This window comes from Chiloscyllium plagiosum, chromosome 2 (assembly GCF_004010195.1).
Source record: "Chiloscyllium plagiosum isolate BGI_BamShark_2017 chromosome 2, ASM401019v2, whole genome shotgun sequence".
Classification (NCBI taxonomy): Eukaryota; Metazoa; Chordata; class Chondrichthyes; order Orectolobiformes; family Hemiscylliidae; genus Chiloscyllium; species Chiloscyllium plagiosum.
In genome coordinates this window covers 39,398,746-39,416,509 of record NC_057711.1, presented here as the reverse complement: position 1 = coordinate 39,416,509, position 17,764 = coordinate 39,398,746, and the positions used below count along the sequence as shown (strand labels likewise).

At 40.4% G+C, this 17,764-nt stretch overlaps 1 protein-coding gene across 2 annotated transcripts in view; it reads right to left on the bottom strand.

The window, feature by feature from the left end:
• Positions 1–17,764, bottom strand: part of rasgrf2b (Ras protein-specific guanine nucleotide-releasing factor 2b) — a 229,148-nt gene that overhangs the window by 131,822 nt on the left and 79,562 nt on the right. For both annotated transcript variants that reach the window (XM_043708239.1, XM_043708251.1), the window contains exons 5-7: positions 12,279–12,532; positions 9,137–9,216; positions 4,235–4,428 (exon numbers count right to left, since the gene is read on the bottom strand). In XM_043708239.1, coding sequence (XP_043564174.1) covers positions 4,235–4,428; positions 9,137–9,216; positions 12,279–12,532 — 528 coding nt within the window. The remainder of the gene's footprint in view (positions 1–4,234; positions 4,429–9,136; positions 9,217–12,278; positions 12,533–17,764) is intronic.

The window sequence follows — 17,764 nt, the reverse complement described above, 5'->3', positions numbered from 1 at the left end:
AAAAAGTAGAGGACCCAGCACCGATCCTTGTGGCACTCCACTGGTCACAGGCCTCCAGTCTGAAAAACAACCCTGCACCACCACCCTCTGTCTTCTACCTTTGAGCCAGTTCTGTATCCAAATGGCTAGTTCTCCCTGTATTCCATGAGATCAAATCTTGCTAATCAGTCTCCCATGGGGAACCTTGTCAAACTCCTTACTGAAGTCCATATAAATCACATCTACCGCTCTGCCCTCATCAATCCTCTTTGTTACTTCTTCAAAAAACTCAATCAAGTTTGTGAGACATGATTTCCCATCTTTGATTCAAAGATGTTACAGAAAATTAGGACAAGTTAGTTTATGCTTCAGTACTCTTTGAACTGTGTGACTGATGTTAATTAATGTTAGCTGACCTCTCAGTCACCAAAATTAACCATTACAAATATGGTGTTCTTTTCATTCAAGTTTTATTCATTGGTGTTGTTTTAATAACTAATATTCTTTTCTTTGTTCTATTTCTTCCATTCTCTCAATAAGGTCATAGGGTCATACAACACGGAAGCAGTCCCGTCAGTCCATCCAGTCCACCCTGACCACGTTCCCAAACTAAACTAGTCCCACCGGCCTGCTTTTGGTCTATACCCCTCCAAACCTTTCCTATTCACGTACTTATCCAAACGACTTTTAAATGTTCTAACTGTACCTGCATCCACCATTTGCTCTGGCAGCTCATTCCACATATGAATCACTGTCTGTGTAAAAAGTTACCCTTCATATTCTTTTTAAATCTTTCTCCTCTCATCTTAGAATTATGCATCCTAATTTTGAACTCCCCCACCCTAAGGAAAAGACTGTTGTCATTCACATTATCTATGCTCCTCATGATTTTATAAACCTCTACCTCAACCTCCTACAATCCAATGAAAATGACCCAGTCTCTTCTGTCTATCTTTATATCTCAAACCTTTCACTCCCAACAACATCCCAGCTAAATCTTTTCTGAACCCTCTCCAGTTTAATAATATCCTTCCTGTACAGGGAGATCAGATGTGCACACAATACTCCAGCAGAGATCTCACCTACGTTCTGTACAACCTCAATGTGACATTCCAATTCCTATACACTAAGGCCTGAGCAATGAAGGCAAGTGTACTAAATGCCATCTTAACCACCCTGGCTATGTAAACTTCAAAGAATTATGTACCTGAACCCTTGGGTCTCTCTGCTCTACAACACTACTCAAGGCCCTATCATTAATTGTATACATCCTGTCCTTGTTTGTAATACCAAAATGCAATACCTCACATATATCCAAATTAAACACATATCTGCTACTCCTCAGCCCATTGATCCAATTGATGAAGACCTCTTTGTAATCTTCATTGTCTACTATACCACCAATTCTAGTGTCATCTGCAAACTTACTAACCATATCTTCTATATTCTCATCCAAATTATTTATATAAATGACAAACAAAAGTGGACCAAGTACCGATCCCTATGGAACATTACTGGTCATAAGTCTCCAGTCCAAACAACAAACATCCACTATGCCCTCTGTCTCCTACCATAAGCCAATTTTGTATCCAACTGACAAGGTCACCCTGAATTCCATGTGATCTAAGTTTATTAATTAGTCTTCCACGCGTAAGCTTGTCAAAGGTTTTACGCAAGTCCAAGTAAATAACCTCTACCACACTGTGCTCATAAACCTTTTTAATTACATCCTCAAAAAACTCAATCAAGTTTGAGAGACACCACTTTCCTTGCACAAAACTATGTTGACTATCTCTAATGAATCCTTGTCTCTCCAAATGCATGTAAACCCTATCTTTCAGATTCACCTCCAACAACTAACCCACCAACGATGTCAGACCCACAGGTGTATAGTTTTCAGGCTTTTCCTTACAACCTTCCTTAAAAAATGGCACAACATTAGCCACCCTCTGGTACTTCACCCATGTTTATTGATGATACAAATACTTCTGCCAGGGGCCCTGCAGTTTTCTCTTCAGCTTCCCATAACGTACTGGGATACACTTGATCCGATCCTGAAGATTTATCTACCTTTATGTTTACTAAGACCTCCAGCACTTGCTCTTCTGTATTGTGAACTGCTTCAAAACATCAATATTTATTTCCCTGCATTCTCTAGCCACCATTTCTTTCTCAACAGTAAAAGATGACACAAAATGTTCATTTAATATCTCTCCCAGTTCCTGAGGTCAGGAAAGTCATAACACAAAGTTGACCTCGTTGAGATTTAAGGGGTCCTGCTCGCTCTCTCTCGCTCCTCATGTAGTTGTAGAATTTTTTGGTGTATCTTTAACCTTATCTACCAAGAGATTTTTCTGAGCACAATTGTCCATATCTAATATATGATACTGCTTCTAGGTTTGCTCACTGAACTGGCAGGTTTTTTTCAAATGTTTTGTCACTACACTAGATAACATCATCAGCGAGCCTCCGATGAAGTGCTAGTGTTCTGTCCCATTTTCTATTGATATCTCTTGGTCTGATGTGGTGGGAGATATCATTTCTGGTTCTTTTCTCAGAGGTTGGTAAATGAGGTCCAAATCAACGTGTTTATTGATGGTTTGAAAGAATTCCTGTGTGTGTCTCTATTTAGCCTAACCTAGTATGGATGTGTTGTCCCAGTCAAATTCTTTTTGTCTTGTCTTTTTCAACTAGCCACCAAAAGACATGACCCACTATCACTAGTTTCCCTATATACAGATGAAGAAGGACACCACTTTGACTGGGACAACATAGAATCCCTACAGTGTGGAAACAGGCCCTTGGCCCAACAACCCTTTGAAAAAGTATCCCACCCAAACCCATTCTCCTATCCTGTTACTCTACATTTACCCCTAACTAACACATCCCTGAACACTATGGGTAATTTAGCATGGCCAATTGACCTTACGTGCACATCTTTGGATAGAGAGAGGAAACCGGAGCACCCGAAGAAACCCACACAGACACGGGGAGAATGTGCAAACTCCACACAGATAGTTGCCAGAGGCTGGAAATGAACCTGGATTCCAGCAGTGCTGCCCACTGAACCACTGTGCCGCCCTAATCGCCCTAACACATCCATACTAGGACAGGGTAAACAGAGACACCCATGGGAATTCCTAAAGGCCTAGCATTCAAACCGAAACTCCATCAGTAACCACATCAATTTGTACCCCATTTACCAATCTCTGAGAAAAAGAACCGGAAGTGATATCACCCACTGGAACAGGCCAAGACACATAAATAAAAAGAGGGACAGTACGCCAGCACTTCATTGGAGGCACACTGATGATGTTACCTAGCATGATGATGAAACATCTAAAAACAAACTTGCCAGCTCAGTGAGCAAACTTACAACCTGATCCTCAGCCTCAGCTACAAATCTTATCAAAAACTGCAATATACATTTCCCCTCGCTATGCCTCCCATGGTAAAATCACTGGGATGAAAACTGAATGTATTCTAGAATGGACAAGAGATCTGAATATTGCCAGAGCACCACCAAGTTGTGAAGGTGAAAATAGCCCTTACTGTTTATGATGATTTGCATAAAACGCTTGATATTTTCATACTGGATTTCTTCCTATACTTTTAAGAAAAATGACAAAACCCATTTGTTACTCCTTGCAACATAGTGGTGAAAGGAATTTGATACCAATGTGCTAAGTACACAGAGTAATTTTAAGGCTAAAGATGGCACATTTGGAAGTTAGGTTTCCAGAGTAGAAATGCTCTAACAATAAATTAACCAATGGAAGCAAAAGACAATGTAGAGTCTTCACTTACTGACTTGGAAAAGGTCATATTGTAATGAGAAACGAAAACAGCTGCTGGAAAAGCTCAGTAGCTCTACCAGTATCTGTGGAGAGAAATCAGAATTAACATTTTGGGCCAGGTGACCCTTCCTCAGAACAGTTCTCTCTCCACAGAAGCTGCCAGACCTGCTGAGTTTTTCCAGCAATTTCTGTTTTTGTTTCTGATTTACAGCATCTGCAGTTCTTTCAGTTTTTATTTCATATTGTAATGAGGTTCACCATCATCATAATCACAGGAATCCCTCAGTCAAAAGACTTGCTTATCATTGAGTTGGTCAAATATATAGTTATGCAGCAAAAATAACAAAGTATTGGACATCGTGGAGCCTCTGCAATCCAGAGGTCTACACCCTTCACCCTACACCTTACATGGCTATGTACGTGCAACTGATTGGTTCATCTGCTGAGCTGAATTTTACCTGGAACATGGGATACGTAAGAAAGGTCTCCAGCATCCGCCCCTCACACGCTGAGTTTGATTCATATTGTTTCAGCAGCTTGTCGAAATCCCTGTTTTGCTTACAGTTTGCTAATACCTGCAAACTGTACTGGTGGTTCCTGACAAACTCTTGATAAATATTCAGCATTGGTAGTAAAATGTCAAATAAGTCAGCTGGAAGAGGAAACAAAGATATTAAATATTATCACGGCTGCGGTTTTGCAAACTTGTAACAGCAGCTGCAGGAACAACATTATTTGGTATCCATAGAAACAGTATGATCTGCACATCTTAATATCTTCAACTCTGTAGCACTTAGACAGTACTTACTTGTATTCTGAGGATTCATCGTTTATTTGAAATGCTTTGTTGAGATTTGATTTCCTAAGTTGTTCTGTTTTCAATTAAACTACAATCTGCCGTCATTTTGTTCTTCCAAGGAGCCTCACAGATTTTTTTTGCTAGAAAGGAAATGGATTGCCGTGCCTGATTAACACCACAGCTTCTAATCAGCAACCAGGATGTTATAATTCCCGTCAAAAAAAAATGCTGTGACTGTGTAAAACTTTAACTCTCAACTATCTGGATACATCAAAGTTTATTTGGCAGGTCTTCGAAGGGAATCCAGTAATCTTGTCCTGATAAAGTAACTCTTTTAGTCAAAATTTCTTTCTTCCCCTCATGAAACTATATCCACATGGTCATTCTTCAATGATCTGCTATTTGATCCTGAGTTCGGGGATATGGGTATCACTGTTCACAGAATCACAGAAGGAGGCCATTCTGAACATTGTGCCTCTTCCAGATTTATCTAGTTTGGTTCGATTATATTGTACCAACCTCCTGCATTCCCAATAACCCAACACACCGTTACTATCGAAAAAAAAATCCAGTGGCTTCTTGAACTGGCCTCAACGACATTTCCAAACAGTGTCTCCACCTTCTAACAAATTGCTATGTGAAACAAGTTCTTTTTCTCTCTCACACCAGCCTTACTTCAATTGTACCTTATTTTAAGTGTATGCCCTTCTTGTTCATTAAGTTTACAAGCAGAAACAGCTTCTCCCCATCTACTCTGTGTAGCTTGCTCATAATTTTTGGAAACCTAAATCAGACCTCCTCTCAGCCTTCTTTAGTCCAGGGAGAACAGTCCCAACCTCTTCAATCTATCTTCATAGCTGAAGATTCTCTGGTAAATCTCTCTGTGCTCTTTCCAATGAATTCGTATCTTTCCTATAATGTGTTGTACACACCTGTATACAGTAGAGTCTATACAGTCTGCACTTAACAGATCGAAAACATTGTTTTGCTATCATTTATCTTGGTTTCTCCATTCTCCTACCATTGTAACTTCTCATTTTAAAGTTTCAGCACCCCATTCTCTCAACTCCAATCCTGACACTGCTGGCAAACTTACTGAAGAAGAACAGGACAGTGATAGCCTTTTGGTAGATGAACTCCTGCTTGACTTGGACGAATTACAAACTCCTCATTGGCTGCTCCTATACCTCTAATGATCACAGCCCCACCACCTAATTTACCCATTACTTCCTAGTCTGCACTATCTACAAGATGCACTGCAGAAATTCGCCAAAGATCCTGAGACAGCACCTTCCAAATTCACAACCACTTCCATCTAGAAGGACAAGGATAGCAGACATATGAGAAACTCCACCACCACGTACAAGTTCCCCTCCAAGCCATTCACCATTCTGGCTTGGAAATACATCACCGGTGCTTCACTGTCGTTGGGTTGAAATCCTGGAATTTCTTCCCTAATGGCATTGTATATCAACTCACAGCAGGTAGACTGCAGCGGTTCAAGAAGGCAGCCCACCACCACCTTCTCAAAGGCAACCATGGATAGGCAACAAGTCCTGGCCAACCAGCAGCACCCACATCCCATGAATGAGTAAAAGAAAAACATCAGGAGCAGCCTAAAATGATACCTGACAAAACACTTTTGTTTTGCACTGCCTAGCCTCCAATAACATCTTTCCTCATCCCATCCCTGAGGAGTCTGATCCCAACCCAACCAATGGCCCCAGGTTTCCCAGAGTCCAAGGTTCATTGTTTCGTTCCATTGCAGAGTTCTGGAGTTGTTGGGCCTGCTGCAGCAGATGGGCAAATCTGATAGGCTGGCAGCTCTCCAGGTTAGGACCTCCTGTCCATCAGGGAGTGAAAGTCCCACCTTCTGCTTATTCGGACCACCCCTCTGCAGTGGCCTTTCTTTTTAAATCCACTGGTTTACAATCACATTTTGTAATGGGGTGGTGCAGAATGGGGCTGGGCAGGGGCGATGCAAGCAATGTGTCAACACCACCAACCCAGATATAATTCAGGGCCATTGGGTATAGTTCAGTGTTTTGCAGCCAATGATTATCATTCCACTAAAATATTTAGGTAGAAAATTACAACACAGCAGGAAATTTGGGCATTTCATTTGTTTTTTTTTTACAAGAGCTCTTTTTAAGAGTGAACCTGAAGTAGTACATTGTCAATAGTAATCAGTGTGGGGTCATGGCTACTTGACAGAATTGGTAGGTAACATGTAAACTTGACCTTCTGTTCAAGTGTATAAAGCACATCACAAGTATGTCAATACAGTTATTATAGCGTATTTGAACATTCACTAATACCTTTGTTGCGCATCATAATCTCTGCAGCATATGTATCAAAATCTAACACTCTTCTGTTGAATGATGTCAGTGTTAGCCCAAAGGAAATGGCACCAGTGAGTGGCTGAGAGCCAAACCTACAAAAACTAACATTTTACTTGGATATGTGCTCCTTTATAATGTTGGGAAACCTAGGTGAACAGTCAAGGCCCACACTACGAGCCACCACCAAGTCTGAAGACAGTAGCACAGAGGTGCAATAATGACTTTGTGTTTGAATAGGAGAGAGGGAAAAGTGAGCTGATTCATGGTTTTCCACAAGGAAGACTGTGGGGAAAGCGGTGTCTAGAACAGAGGTGGAAATTTAAGAGTATTCATTTAAAACAAAACTATCAATAAACTTAAAAAAGGAAATAATTGCAATAGGGAAAACCAAAGAGAGAGTTCAGAACGTAAAAGCCTTTTGGAGACATCAGAAAGAGGGTACTCTAGCAAATGATAACCTAAAAAGGCTTGGCACACCCAGCAATCACACAAGGACAGAAACCAATCAGTGATTACTGTCACTGACATCTTCACAGTTTGTGCAGTCACTGAAAGGTGTCTTACAGATGCCAGGCATTTGATGGATAGATACAGCCCCCACCATGGAAGCTAGAAATACTAGTTAACATTTATTGGCTTAAAGAGGTATCAGGTCCCCTCTCAGCCTGTCCCCTCCCATGCCTCAGCTGTGGTAAATGGATGGCCCCAGTCACTCTGTGTCAAATGTCACATGAATGTATATAATCACATGAAATCCTCCTCTCAGTTTCAAAGTTGCTTACTTTGTTTGAAAAAAACATGGAATAGAACATTTCCTCAGATCTCTACTCTCCAGACAGACACCCACAAACATAATTCCACTTCGGTCCTACTCTTTTCAACACTGATCCCAAATTGAAACCCTTTGGTTTCTGGTGTTTGTGCTACCTGATGAGACCCAAATATATCTCTGTCAATATAACAGACTGAATGCATGTTTAAGAGCTCCCAATCTAGTTAACCCCTACCCTCTGACCTCGTACATTAATGACTGTGTAGGAAGGAGCAAACAACCTGGCACAGAAAAGCATCTAGAAAACTATATCCCACAGCAAGAACCTATCATACCATGTCACGATCCACTGCCATAGTTATAGCTGAAGAACTTTCCCTCCATAAAGAATAGTGGATCAGACAAACTAAGGCAGGTCACAGACTATATATTGTTAATATATTACAGCAGCCATTCTCCAAACTTGAGAGAATATCAAGAGCACCATCCATCCAGACAAGTACATTGAAAAATCAGACATGCACTATAACAAAACTTAAATGTTTAGAAACTTTAATACAGGCTTGACCTGAAATTGTCAGGTGAAATCTTTAAAAAATATATGATACCAGCAGGAGCAGGCCATTCAGCCATTTAAGCCAGTGTGAGTCATGTTTCTGAGCTGCTGGGAAATTACTTTTCATAACTCGAGTAAACTCACAGGTTTTGCACAATGGTTAGAAATGCAGTTTACTCAGTGAAGCTAAAACCCCAAAAGTTAAATAGAAAGCACCTTGTTTTCTAATAGGGAACCAGAACATGTGTACAGATATATCTGCCCTGCACCAGAGCTGGCTGAGATTTTCTGTTTGTCAATTATTCTGTTTGTAGTTTCTTCTTATGCTTGTTATCTGCTGTGTAATCCAGAACATTTATCTTTCTCTGGTTTTAGACAGGTGATGGATTGTAAATAAATAATCCAATCCACTGTTGAGGAAAAATCTATATTAGACAACACTTTTCCCTGATGCAAAGTTGACTTAGGAAATACATATTGTGACTGACAGTGTGATTGATGCTTGATAATTGTGATGGCAGAGTTTCATCTTTAACATCTGAATATTGCCTGAGTTGAGGATAAAACAGAAAACCTGGCAGGCTGGATCACATAGACCCAAAGGGAGAAAGGAATAAATTTAACCTTTAATAAATGATCCAACAAGGTTGATGTTAGTTATCGTTATGTTGTTACCTCCCAGTGGTGATACCAATTTAATTCTCACAAATTTTAGTAAATTCCATTAATTTTAAGGAGCTGACAAACAAATCGCAGCTTGTGCTCAAGTAAATGCAACAGCACTTAGCAGCAGATTCTTTTCCTTCCAACTCAACAGTTCATTTAAAAATTTGGTCTGTCGTAATGAATGCAGTTTATTTTTCCCCACTTTCGACCATGACCAGTTCTTACCTAACACCAATGTAGGCCAGTTGGCTATCCGTGCTTTCAATCCTTGGTAAAATATCTCATGAAGGAACATGATTGTTTCGCTGAAAGGAAATATTTCAGAAACATAGAATTATTAATCTGATTAGCTAGATCAGAAGAACAGAAAACTGTCAATAATAAGTCTACTGTGCAGCTTAGTGTTAACACTCTCATCCAGGTCAAAGAATTGTGGTTTCAGGCACAGCAGCCACATCAGAGGTCTGAGCAAATAAATCATCCTGGCACTCCAATGTCACATGGTCCACCCTGGCACTCCAGTGCAATATAGAGGGAGTACTGCTGGTCGTGCTATCCCGAACATATCATGTTAAATTGAGGCCGTATCTGCTCTCTTCAGTGGGCACATTTCAAAGCAAAGGAGTTCCGATCAACATTTCTTTGTCAAACAATATATCTAAACAGCAATCTGCTACCAGCTTAATATCTCATTGTTGTTTTCAGGTCTTTTTTCTGCATAAATTGCTTGCTACATTTCCCCACATGGTAATAATTCTGAGACTTTGAAATACTCCCTGGGCTATGAAGTATTTTGGGAAATTACACTATCATATTTTCCTTTGGTCACAAACAGAACATTGGACAGAATACCAGAAACCCAATGACAGGGGCATGTTTTATCCAATTGAACAAGATTGGAGGAGCTTATAGTCTCAAGAAGAAATTATATATAAGTCAGTGCCTGAGTATAATCAAATATATAGATACCACAACTGAATCGGAGTTGCCTGCTATTAGTACATGTTTAAATTTTCAGCAAAAATCATTAGACACCAAAATATAGTTAGAATCCTGGCTGGTATCTTTTCTCCTCCCTACTGACCGTTAAGTCAGTAGGAACCAGGAACTGATCTTGTAACCTTCCTAGTCTGCAAGGCTCCATCCCATACCGAATGGTGTACGTTCCAACACAGTCCTTGGCCCACTGTGTTTGTGCAGGTCCAGAAGGAAAGAAAGAATTGCATTCATTTTAATACCATCGTTCATCACCAAGTCCATGCCATTACAGTTTAGGAGCTGCAGGCATGGGGTGCCTTGAAGATACAAGGGGGTATGGAGGAAGCATGATGGTGAAGGACAAGGGTTTAGGGGCTGGACGAATTCGTTTGGGAGTTGGCTGTTGTCCTTAACAACTGAGATAAGCCACAGATCAGTTTGTTTCCACAGTCAAACTGCATTGTGGCTCCTGAACTGAACATTGTACGCTATTCTGTACGATAAAAAAGAAAATCTGAATAAAGCCATACATGTGTCAGTTATGTGATACAAAACCACAAAAAGAGACCAAATCACCATTTCACAGGCATTAGAAAAAAATCTGGGCCACTAAACATGAAGAACAAATGGATTGAATCGCAGGCTCAATGTGATGGACTTGACGCAGCTGCATAACAATCAGAACTAGGAACTCAATAATCTCCCAGGGCCAAAACGTTTCCACACCACATTTTTAATGAAGTACTGTGGGCGGCACAGTGGTTAGCACTGCTGCCTCACAGCGCCAGAGACCCGGGTTCAATTCCAGCCTCAGGCTGTGTGGAGCTTGCACATTCTCCCCATGTCTGCGTGGGTTTCCTCCAGGTGTTCCAGTTTCCTCCCACAATCCAAAAATGTGCAGGTTAGGTGAATTGGCCATGCTAAATTGCCTGTAGTGTTAGGTGAAGGGGTAAATGTAGGGGAATGGGTCTGGGTGGGTTGTGCTTTGGCGTGTCAGTGTGGACTTGTTGCGCCGAAGGGCCTGTTTCCACACTGTAAGTAATCTAATCTAATCTACATGAGAACTTCACTAATGCAGTAAATATAACCTTCCAATGTTTTTGTAACTCAGGATCTATTCCTTTAGGTTGACATACAGCACGTAAAACGCCTCAATTTAAGAATGATGAGGAGAGAAGACAAATTTAGGAAAGTCTGCAATTGAGGATAGAGTAACCAAACCCCTTAAAAATATTCATCTGATTACAGAGTCAGCATTGATTTGTAAGGTAAGATTCTTCAGGGCTTATGCCCGAAACGTCGATTCTCCTGTTCCTTGGATGCTGCCTGACCTGCTGCGCTTTTCCAGCAACACATTTTCAGCTCTGATCTCCAGCATCTGCAGTCCTCACTTTCTCCATGGGTCATATCTGACAAACATGTTTGAATTATTTTGAAAATGTGACTAATGTATGAAAAGGAACATTTCTGGAGATATTTGATACATTTCCCAAATTTTATATATTCCTCCATTGTTAAATAAACAGGAAGCTCATGGAATTGATGGAAAATGATTGCGCTGATTAGGGATTAGGCCAAGTGACAGGGAATAAATAGTCTGGATAATAGACAAGTTCTTTAATAGGCAAGATGTTACTAATAGGGTCCCATAGGGATCTTCAGTACTATCACTATTGGAAAGAGTCTGCTTTTAGCTCTTCTCTCCCAGTCTTTGATTATTTTTTAAAATTCACATTGTCCCATAATTTCCTTTATTCTAATGACAAAATGATTCTTCAGGTTTCCTTTAATTCTATTTACACTTCTCATCCTAATGAAACTCTTGTTGTACCCTCTTGAAAGCCTTAAAATATTTTCTGGAATGTGAATCCCAATGCCTATCCTCAAGCTTAGTAAGGTGCAATTTGGACTCATCATTAGTTCTGGATGTTTAGATGTTACTCTTGCTTCAGTGGTAGCTTATTAGCCTCTAAGTCAGAAGATTTTGTGTTGAAAATCCACTCCTGAAATTTCAGTTCCTAACACTTAAGGAAGACTTTATCTTATTAACAGCCCTGCAAAGAAGCCTGTGGGAAAACAGAGCTTTTACTGTATATTGATACTGCATCCTTGACTGGTGCTCTGCAAACACAACATCTTATTTTTGTTGCTGCAAACATTAACTGTGGAAACTACTAAATTTTGTAACTGACACTTTTACTTTTCTTTCAACATCACTCCTAACCAGTCGCCAAACGTTGGACATGGATTTTCTGAAAGTCTACGGATAAATACATAAGAGCTGCTGTTTTTATATAAATTTGTGTCAAGTCTTAAGGAAAAATTAATTGCAAAAATTATTCAACAATATTAAATATATCTGTGATGACATGAATCTTTTGCTAAATACCTGTTGAGAAAAATGCTGCTGACATCATCATGATTGATTGGTGGCTTCTTTGAGCTGGCAGCCATCCGTAGGGGTCTCAGGAAGCAGTTCACCAGGATATACAACTGCTGGACGTACTCCGACTCTGCCTCCACCATGTTAAAGACAATTTGGTTTCTTTTCCTCATACTCTCTGCATGTGGCGAGCAAATGTAGTCTTGTACAATTGTCTTCCATTTCCGTCGACAGAGCCAGCCCCTCATGAAACTTTGTACCTGTGGGTATGAATGAGAAGGAAACAAAAATAAAGTTAGCTGAAGAAATGTTAACGAACTCACACCTACACAGAATAATTCTGCAGCAAAGACCAGCTTTATTTCACAGACTTACGAAATCTATTTTGCAGCTTCTTTGACTGGTAGCCTGCAATGCTACAAACATAACACCATCCTATTTTTGTTGCTGCAAACATTAACTGTGGAAGCTGCTTCATCTTGTAATTGACACTTACTGATAACTTTTCTTTCAACATCATTCCTAACCAGTCAGGATATTTTGGGCACAGATTTTCTAAACGTCTGCAGATTTAAAATAAAATATACTTATTATATTTATTTCAGTGAGAAAACATGAGCCTAAGAAGAGCACTATTAATAAATTAATACTTTGTTTTTTTAGCATTTTATTTTTCGTTCTGTGGCTCACGACGCAATGAAATATTTCAAAAAGTATCAACAGAAATTTCTTGTTATTCTCCTAATTGATCCAAAAATAAATGTTAGCACAGAGGAACTCAACTTTTTTTTTTACATTCATTAGATGGATTTGGGTTTCACTGGCTTCTCCAGCATTTTTTTTCACATCCCTGGGCGGTACAGTGGTTAGCACTGCTGCCTCACAGCGTCAGAGACCCGGGTTCAATTCCTGCCTCAGGCAACGGTCTGTGTGGAGTTTGCACATTCTCCCCATGTCTGCGTGGGTTTCCTCCAGGTACTCCGGTTTCCTCCCACAGTCCAAAAATGTGCAGATTAGGTGAATTGGCCATGCTAAATTGCCCATTGTGTTAGGTAAAAGGGTAAATGTAGGGGAATGGGTCTGGGTGGGTTGCCCTTCGGCGGGTCGGTGTGGACTTGTTGGGCCAGAGGGCCTGTTTCCACATTGTAAGTAATCTAATTACCCTTCAGAAGATATTCAGTGGCCTCCTTGACTTGCTGTAGTCCATTTTGTTCATGGACACCCAATATGCTGATGGGAGGGAGTTACAGCATTTTGACCCAAGGACAGAGAGTGAACAGCAATATATTTCCAAGTCAGCATGATCTGTGGCTTGAAGAAAAACTTCAAGGTAGTGATTTATTTGCTGCCCTTGTCTTTTTAGATGCTAATGGTCATGGGTTTGGAAGGTACTGTTGAAGGAACCTTGATGAATTTCACTTGTTCATCAGGATGGAATGCATTACTGCCGCTGAGTATCAGTGATGGATGTTTGCTCCTGTGATGCCAATCAATCAGGCTGCTTTGTCCAGGATGGTGTCAAGCTGGAGCTGCACTCATCCAGGTAACTGAGGGGTATTCCACCTAGCTGTTGACTTGTGCCTTTTACAAGGTGGGCAGGCTCTGGGGAATCAGGAGGTGAGTTACTTGCTGCAGGATTCCTAGCCTCTCACTTCCACTTGGTGTCATTGTAGTCATATGGCTAGTCAAGTTTGGTTTCTGGACTATAGTAACTTCCAGGATGTAATGCTACTGGTGGTAATGCTATTGAATGTCATAGAATAATTATTGGTAATCTGCTAGATGTTTGCTTGTTTATGCTTGACCTGATGAGAGTTCATAGGGTCTGGAGTCAATGTTGAGGGTTCACAAGCCAACTCCGTCCTGACTGTATACAGCTGTGCAGCCCAACTTTGTTGGGTCTTTCTTGCTAGTGGCACCAAACATATGTAAGAATGGTGATGCTGTTCTGTGGGACAGATTGTCTGCAAGGTTTGATTCTGTGAATATGATTATGTCTGGCTGGTGCTTTATTAGTCTGAGAGATTGCTGTCCCAATGTTGGCACTAGCCCCAGATATTAACAAGTAGTACTTTACAGGGTCAACAGAGCTGAATTTACCATTTTCCATTCCATAGCCTAGATCAATGCCAGGTGTTCTATCCAGTGTCACTCCTTTGACACTAATGTAAGTGAAACAAAACACACAATTTCAGGCAGCCTCTATAAAACAAAAAGTATTTTTATCAAGATGGAGCTGAACATTTTTCTCTAGTTCTGAAATCATCAACTGGTGCTTGCCTACCACATTTTTCAGGTAATACAGATGTGGTATCTCCCTTTGAAGATGGTAGAAGGTTCAGAGATACCACTGCATACCTACATTTCAAAATATCCCCAATTTCAAGCACTCGCAGACAAATCATCAACTTACAGTAACTAACAATGAGTATCCAAAATGCAACTTCTCAAACGAAACAGATGCACATTCCGTAAACAATCCAAATATTCTAGCTAGGGAGTTTCATGCACACTATACTCGCAGAGTGTATTTCTTGAAGTGGTTGAGCATTCTTGTCATAATAATATCACTAACATTGCTTCATGCATCAAAATGTCAACCTCAGTGAAATATTTAAGCTATAGGAGGGATCCATAATAGAAAGCAGTGTCTTCTATATATAACTCATAAGGCTCTTGTGGGATCTTGTGCCTACCTCTTTGCTAGGTATGTTGAGTTGCTCCAGTTTACAAAAGTTAAAAAGTTCGATTGGCTACATTGCATTTAGAGTTGTTTAGAGTTGTTTGACAGTCTTGACATTGTTTTCTGCTGTGTCGTTGGACTACAAGTACTAAGGTGATAGTATTATATGTCTAAACCTTCAGCCCTTTTCAAAGATGGAATATTCTGTACATCCTTCATCATTATTAAGATATCTGGAGTCCTAAATCTTGCAAACATTTTTTGGAATTTTTTCAGAACACTGCCTATGGCAACAGAAATGTGACCAGCTAGGCTGATAAAGTTATTGTAATAGTCACACACAATAAGCACAATACAGCTATGTAACTCACAAAGATCAGTCTCATCCTTCAAGCAAGGCCCAGTCACAATCAACTTTGTGCTGGATTAATGGTTTCTCACCTGGATGGCTCTGATTAGTCAATAGATATTGTGCTTACAATGTTTGTTGAAGCCCGGTTGATGAATTGGACCAATAAAAGCTATTGTGGATTCCATGGATTCAACCACTTTTGCCAATGTGTATGAAGTGAGTTACTGACATTAATTTCTTACATAAGACAGCGAGCACCATGTGTTGCTGTCCTTTGAATCTCAAATGCCCTTGGACAGTTAGTCTGTCTTGAAAAACAAAATAGGGTAAAAATATTCAGGTACCTCAGACTTGTTTTAAGGACCGCCTTGCTGAATAGTAATACACTGTTGCTTCTGATTAGCCTCATTCATTTCAAGTTTGGTTACTGTTGCCACAGCACAAACCTCCAACTGGAGGTAATTCTTGGTCAGTTTCAGATGTAAAATTGCAAGAGTTAATATCTGAAGGCAAATCTGCTCAGTGTACCTGCTGGGATCACTTCTTTTTGCTTAGGATTATACTTTCAGACAATAGTTTTAGAGTTTTAACAGCATTCTTTGAAGTCTTTTGGTGCAATTTTAACACTTGGGGTTCATTGATTCTAAAGGATTATGATCTTCATTATATTTTGGCTATTGATTAAAATTTCAAATTTAGTTTGACATAATCGTTAAAAAGTCTATCTCTGCTGCTGCTTATGTCCTTGAGCCATACATAATAGATTGTTCATTCTGCAGCAGGACTGCTCGAGATACAAATGGAGATGTATTGTATTGCAGAATGAATGCTTCCTGAGATTTACATGACCAAAGGACTGGCATGATGGTGACCGCTTCCTTGAGTTATCACAGTGTCAATTTTTATGATTCTCCACAGAACCATTTGTATCTTTCCTCATTAAATCCTTGAATGGTTTTGTTTTGTCCGACAGATACAGGAGGAAATTATTCCGATATTAATGGAAACAATCTTCTCTTCCCTGGCAAGAGTAATGGTAAGTGAGGTGATTAAATAGGTTAAGCGAAAAAAATCAGACTCTTGATGAAAGGAACAACTCGCACGATTTTCCCCTCAAGACTTTAATAGCAAATTCTGATCTCGACTTTGTGTGGCAACCAGTGTTTTCCATGTGTTTGGATATTATTATTCTCCCAATTCACATAAATCACAAATCTATTTCTCTTCAATGCCATTGAGAAATAAGTAGTGCAAAAAAACCAACAAGCAAAACAGAATGGGCACCTGGCAGCTGCAGTTAACCAAATGTATGTGCTAACCACTGGAAAACGGTTTCTTCTGCACAACACCCCTGTGTAACTCCATGGCCACCATTCTCCTTGACCCTTCATTAAAAAACAACTTGGCATTGGCAAGCCACCAACTTCATTACGACAACTGTGTTAGGGGATTCTCTATTCCGAGGTACAGACAGACATTTCTGTGGCCAGCAGAGAAAAAGCAAAATGGTGTTTTGTTTCCCTGGTGCCAGAATCAAGGATATCTCATACAGGGTGCAAAATGTTCTCACGGGGGAGAGGGGCCAGCAAGAGGTCATTGTCCACATTGGAACCAACAACATAGGAAGGGGAAAGGTTGAGATTCTGAAGGGCGATTACAGAGAGTTAGGCAGAAATTTAAAAAGGAGGTCCTCGAGAGTAGTAATATCTGGATTACTCCCAGTGCTACGAGCTAGTGAGGGCAGGAATAGGAGGATAGATCAGATGAATGCATGGCTGAGGAGCTGGTGTAGGGGAGAAAGATTCACATTTTTGGACAATTGGAATCTCTTTTGGGGTAGAAGTGACCTGTACAAGAAGGACAGATCGCACCTAAATTGGAAGGGGACTAATATACTGGTAGAGAAATTTGCTAGAGCTGCTTGGGAGGATTTAAACTAGCAAGGTGGGGAGGGGCGGGGCAGGGGGGGAACCCATGGAGATAGTGAGGAAAGAGATCAATCTGAGTCTGGTACAGTTGAGAACAGAAGTGAGCCAAATAGTCAGAGCAGGCAGGGTCAAAGCAGAGAACAAGGTAGGACTGCATTTTAAATTAAACTGCATTTATTTCTATGTAAGAGGCCTAACAGGGAAGGCAGATGAATCAGGGCATGGTTAGGAACATGGGACTGGGATATTATAGCAATTCCAGAAACATGGCTCAGGGATGGACAGGGCTGGCAGCTTAATGTTCCAGGATACACATGCTACAGGACGGACAGAAAGGGAGGCAAGAGAGGAGGGGGAGTGGCATTTTTGATAAGGGATAGCATTACAGCTGTACTGAGGGAAGATATTCCTGGAAATACATCCAGGGAAGTTATTTGGGTGGAACAGAGAAATGAGAAAGGGATGATCACCTTATTGGGGTTGTATTACAGACCCCCTAATAGTCAGAGGGAAATTGAGAAACAAATTC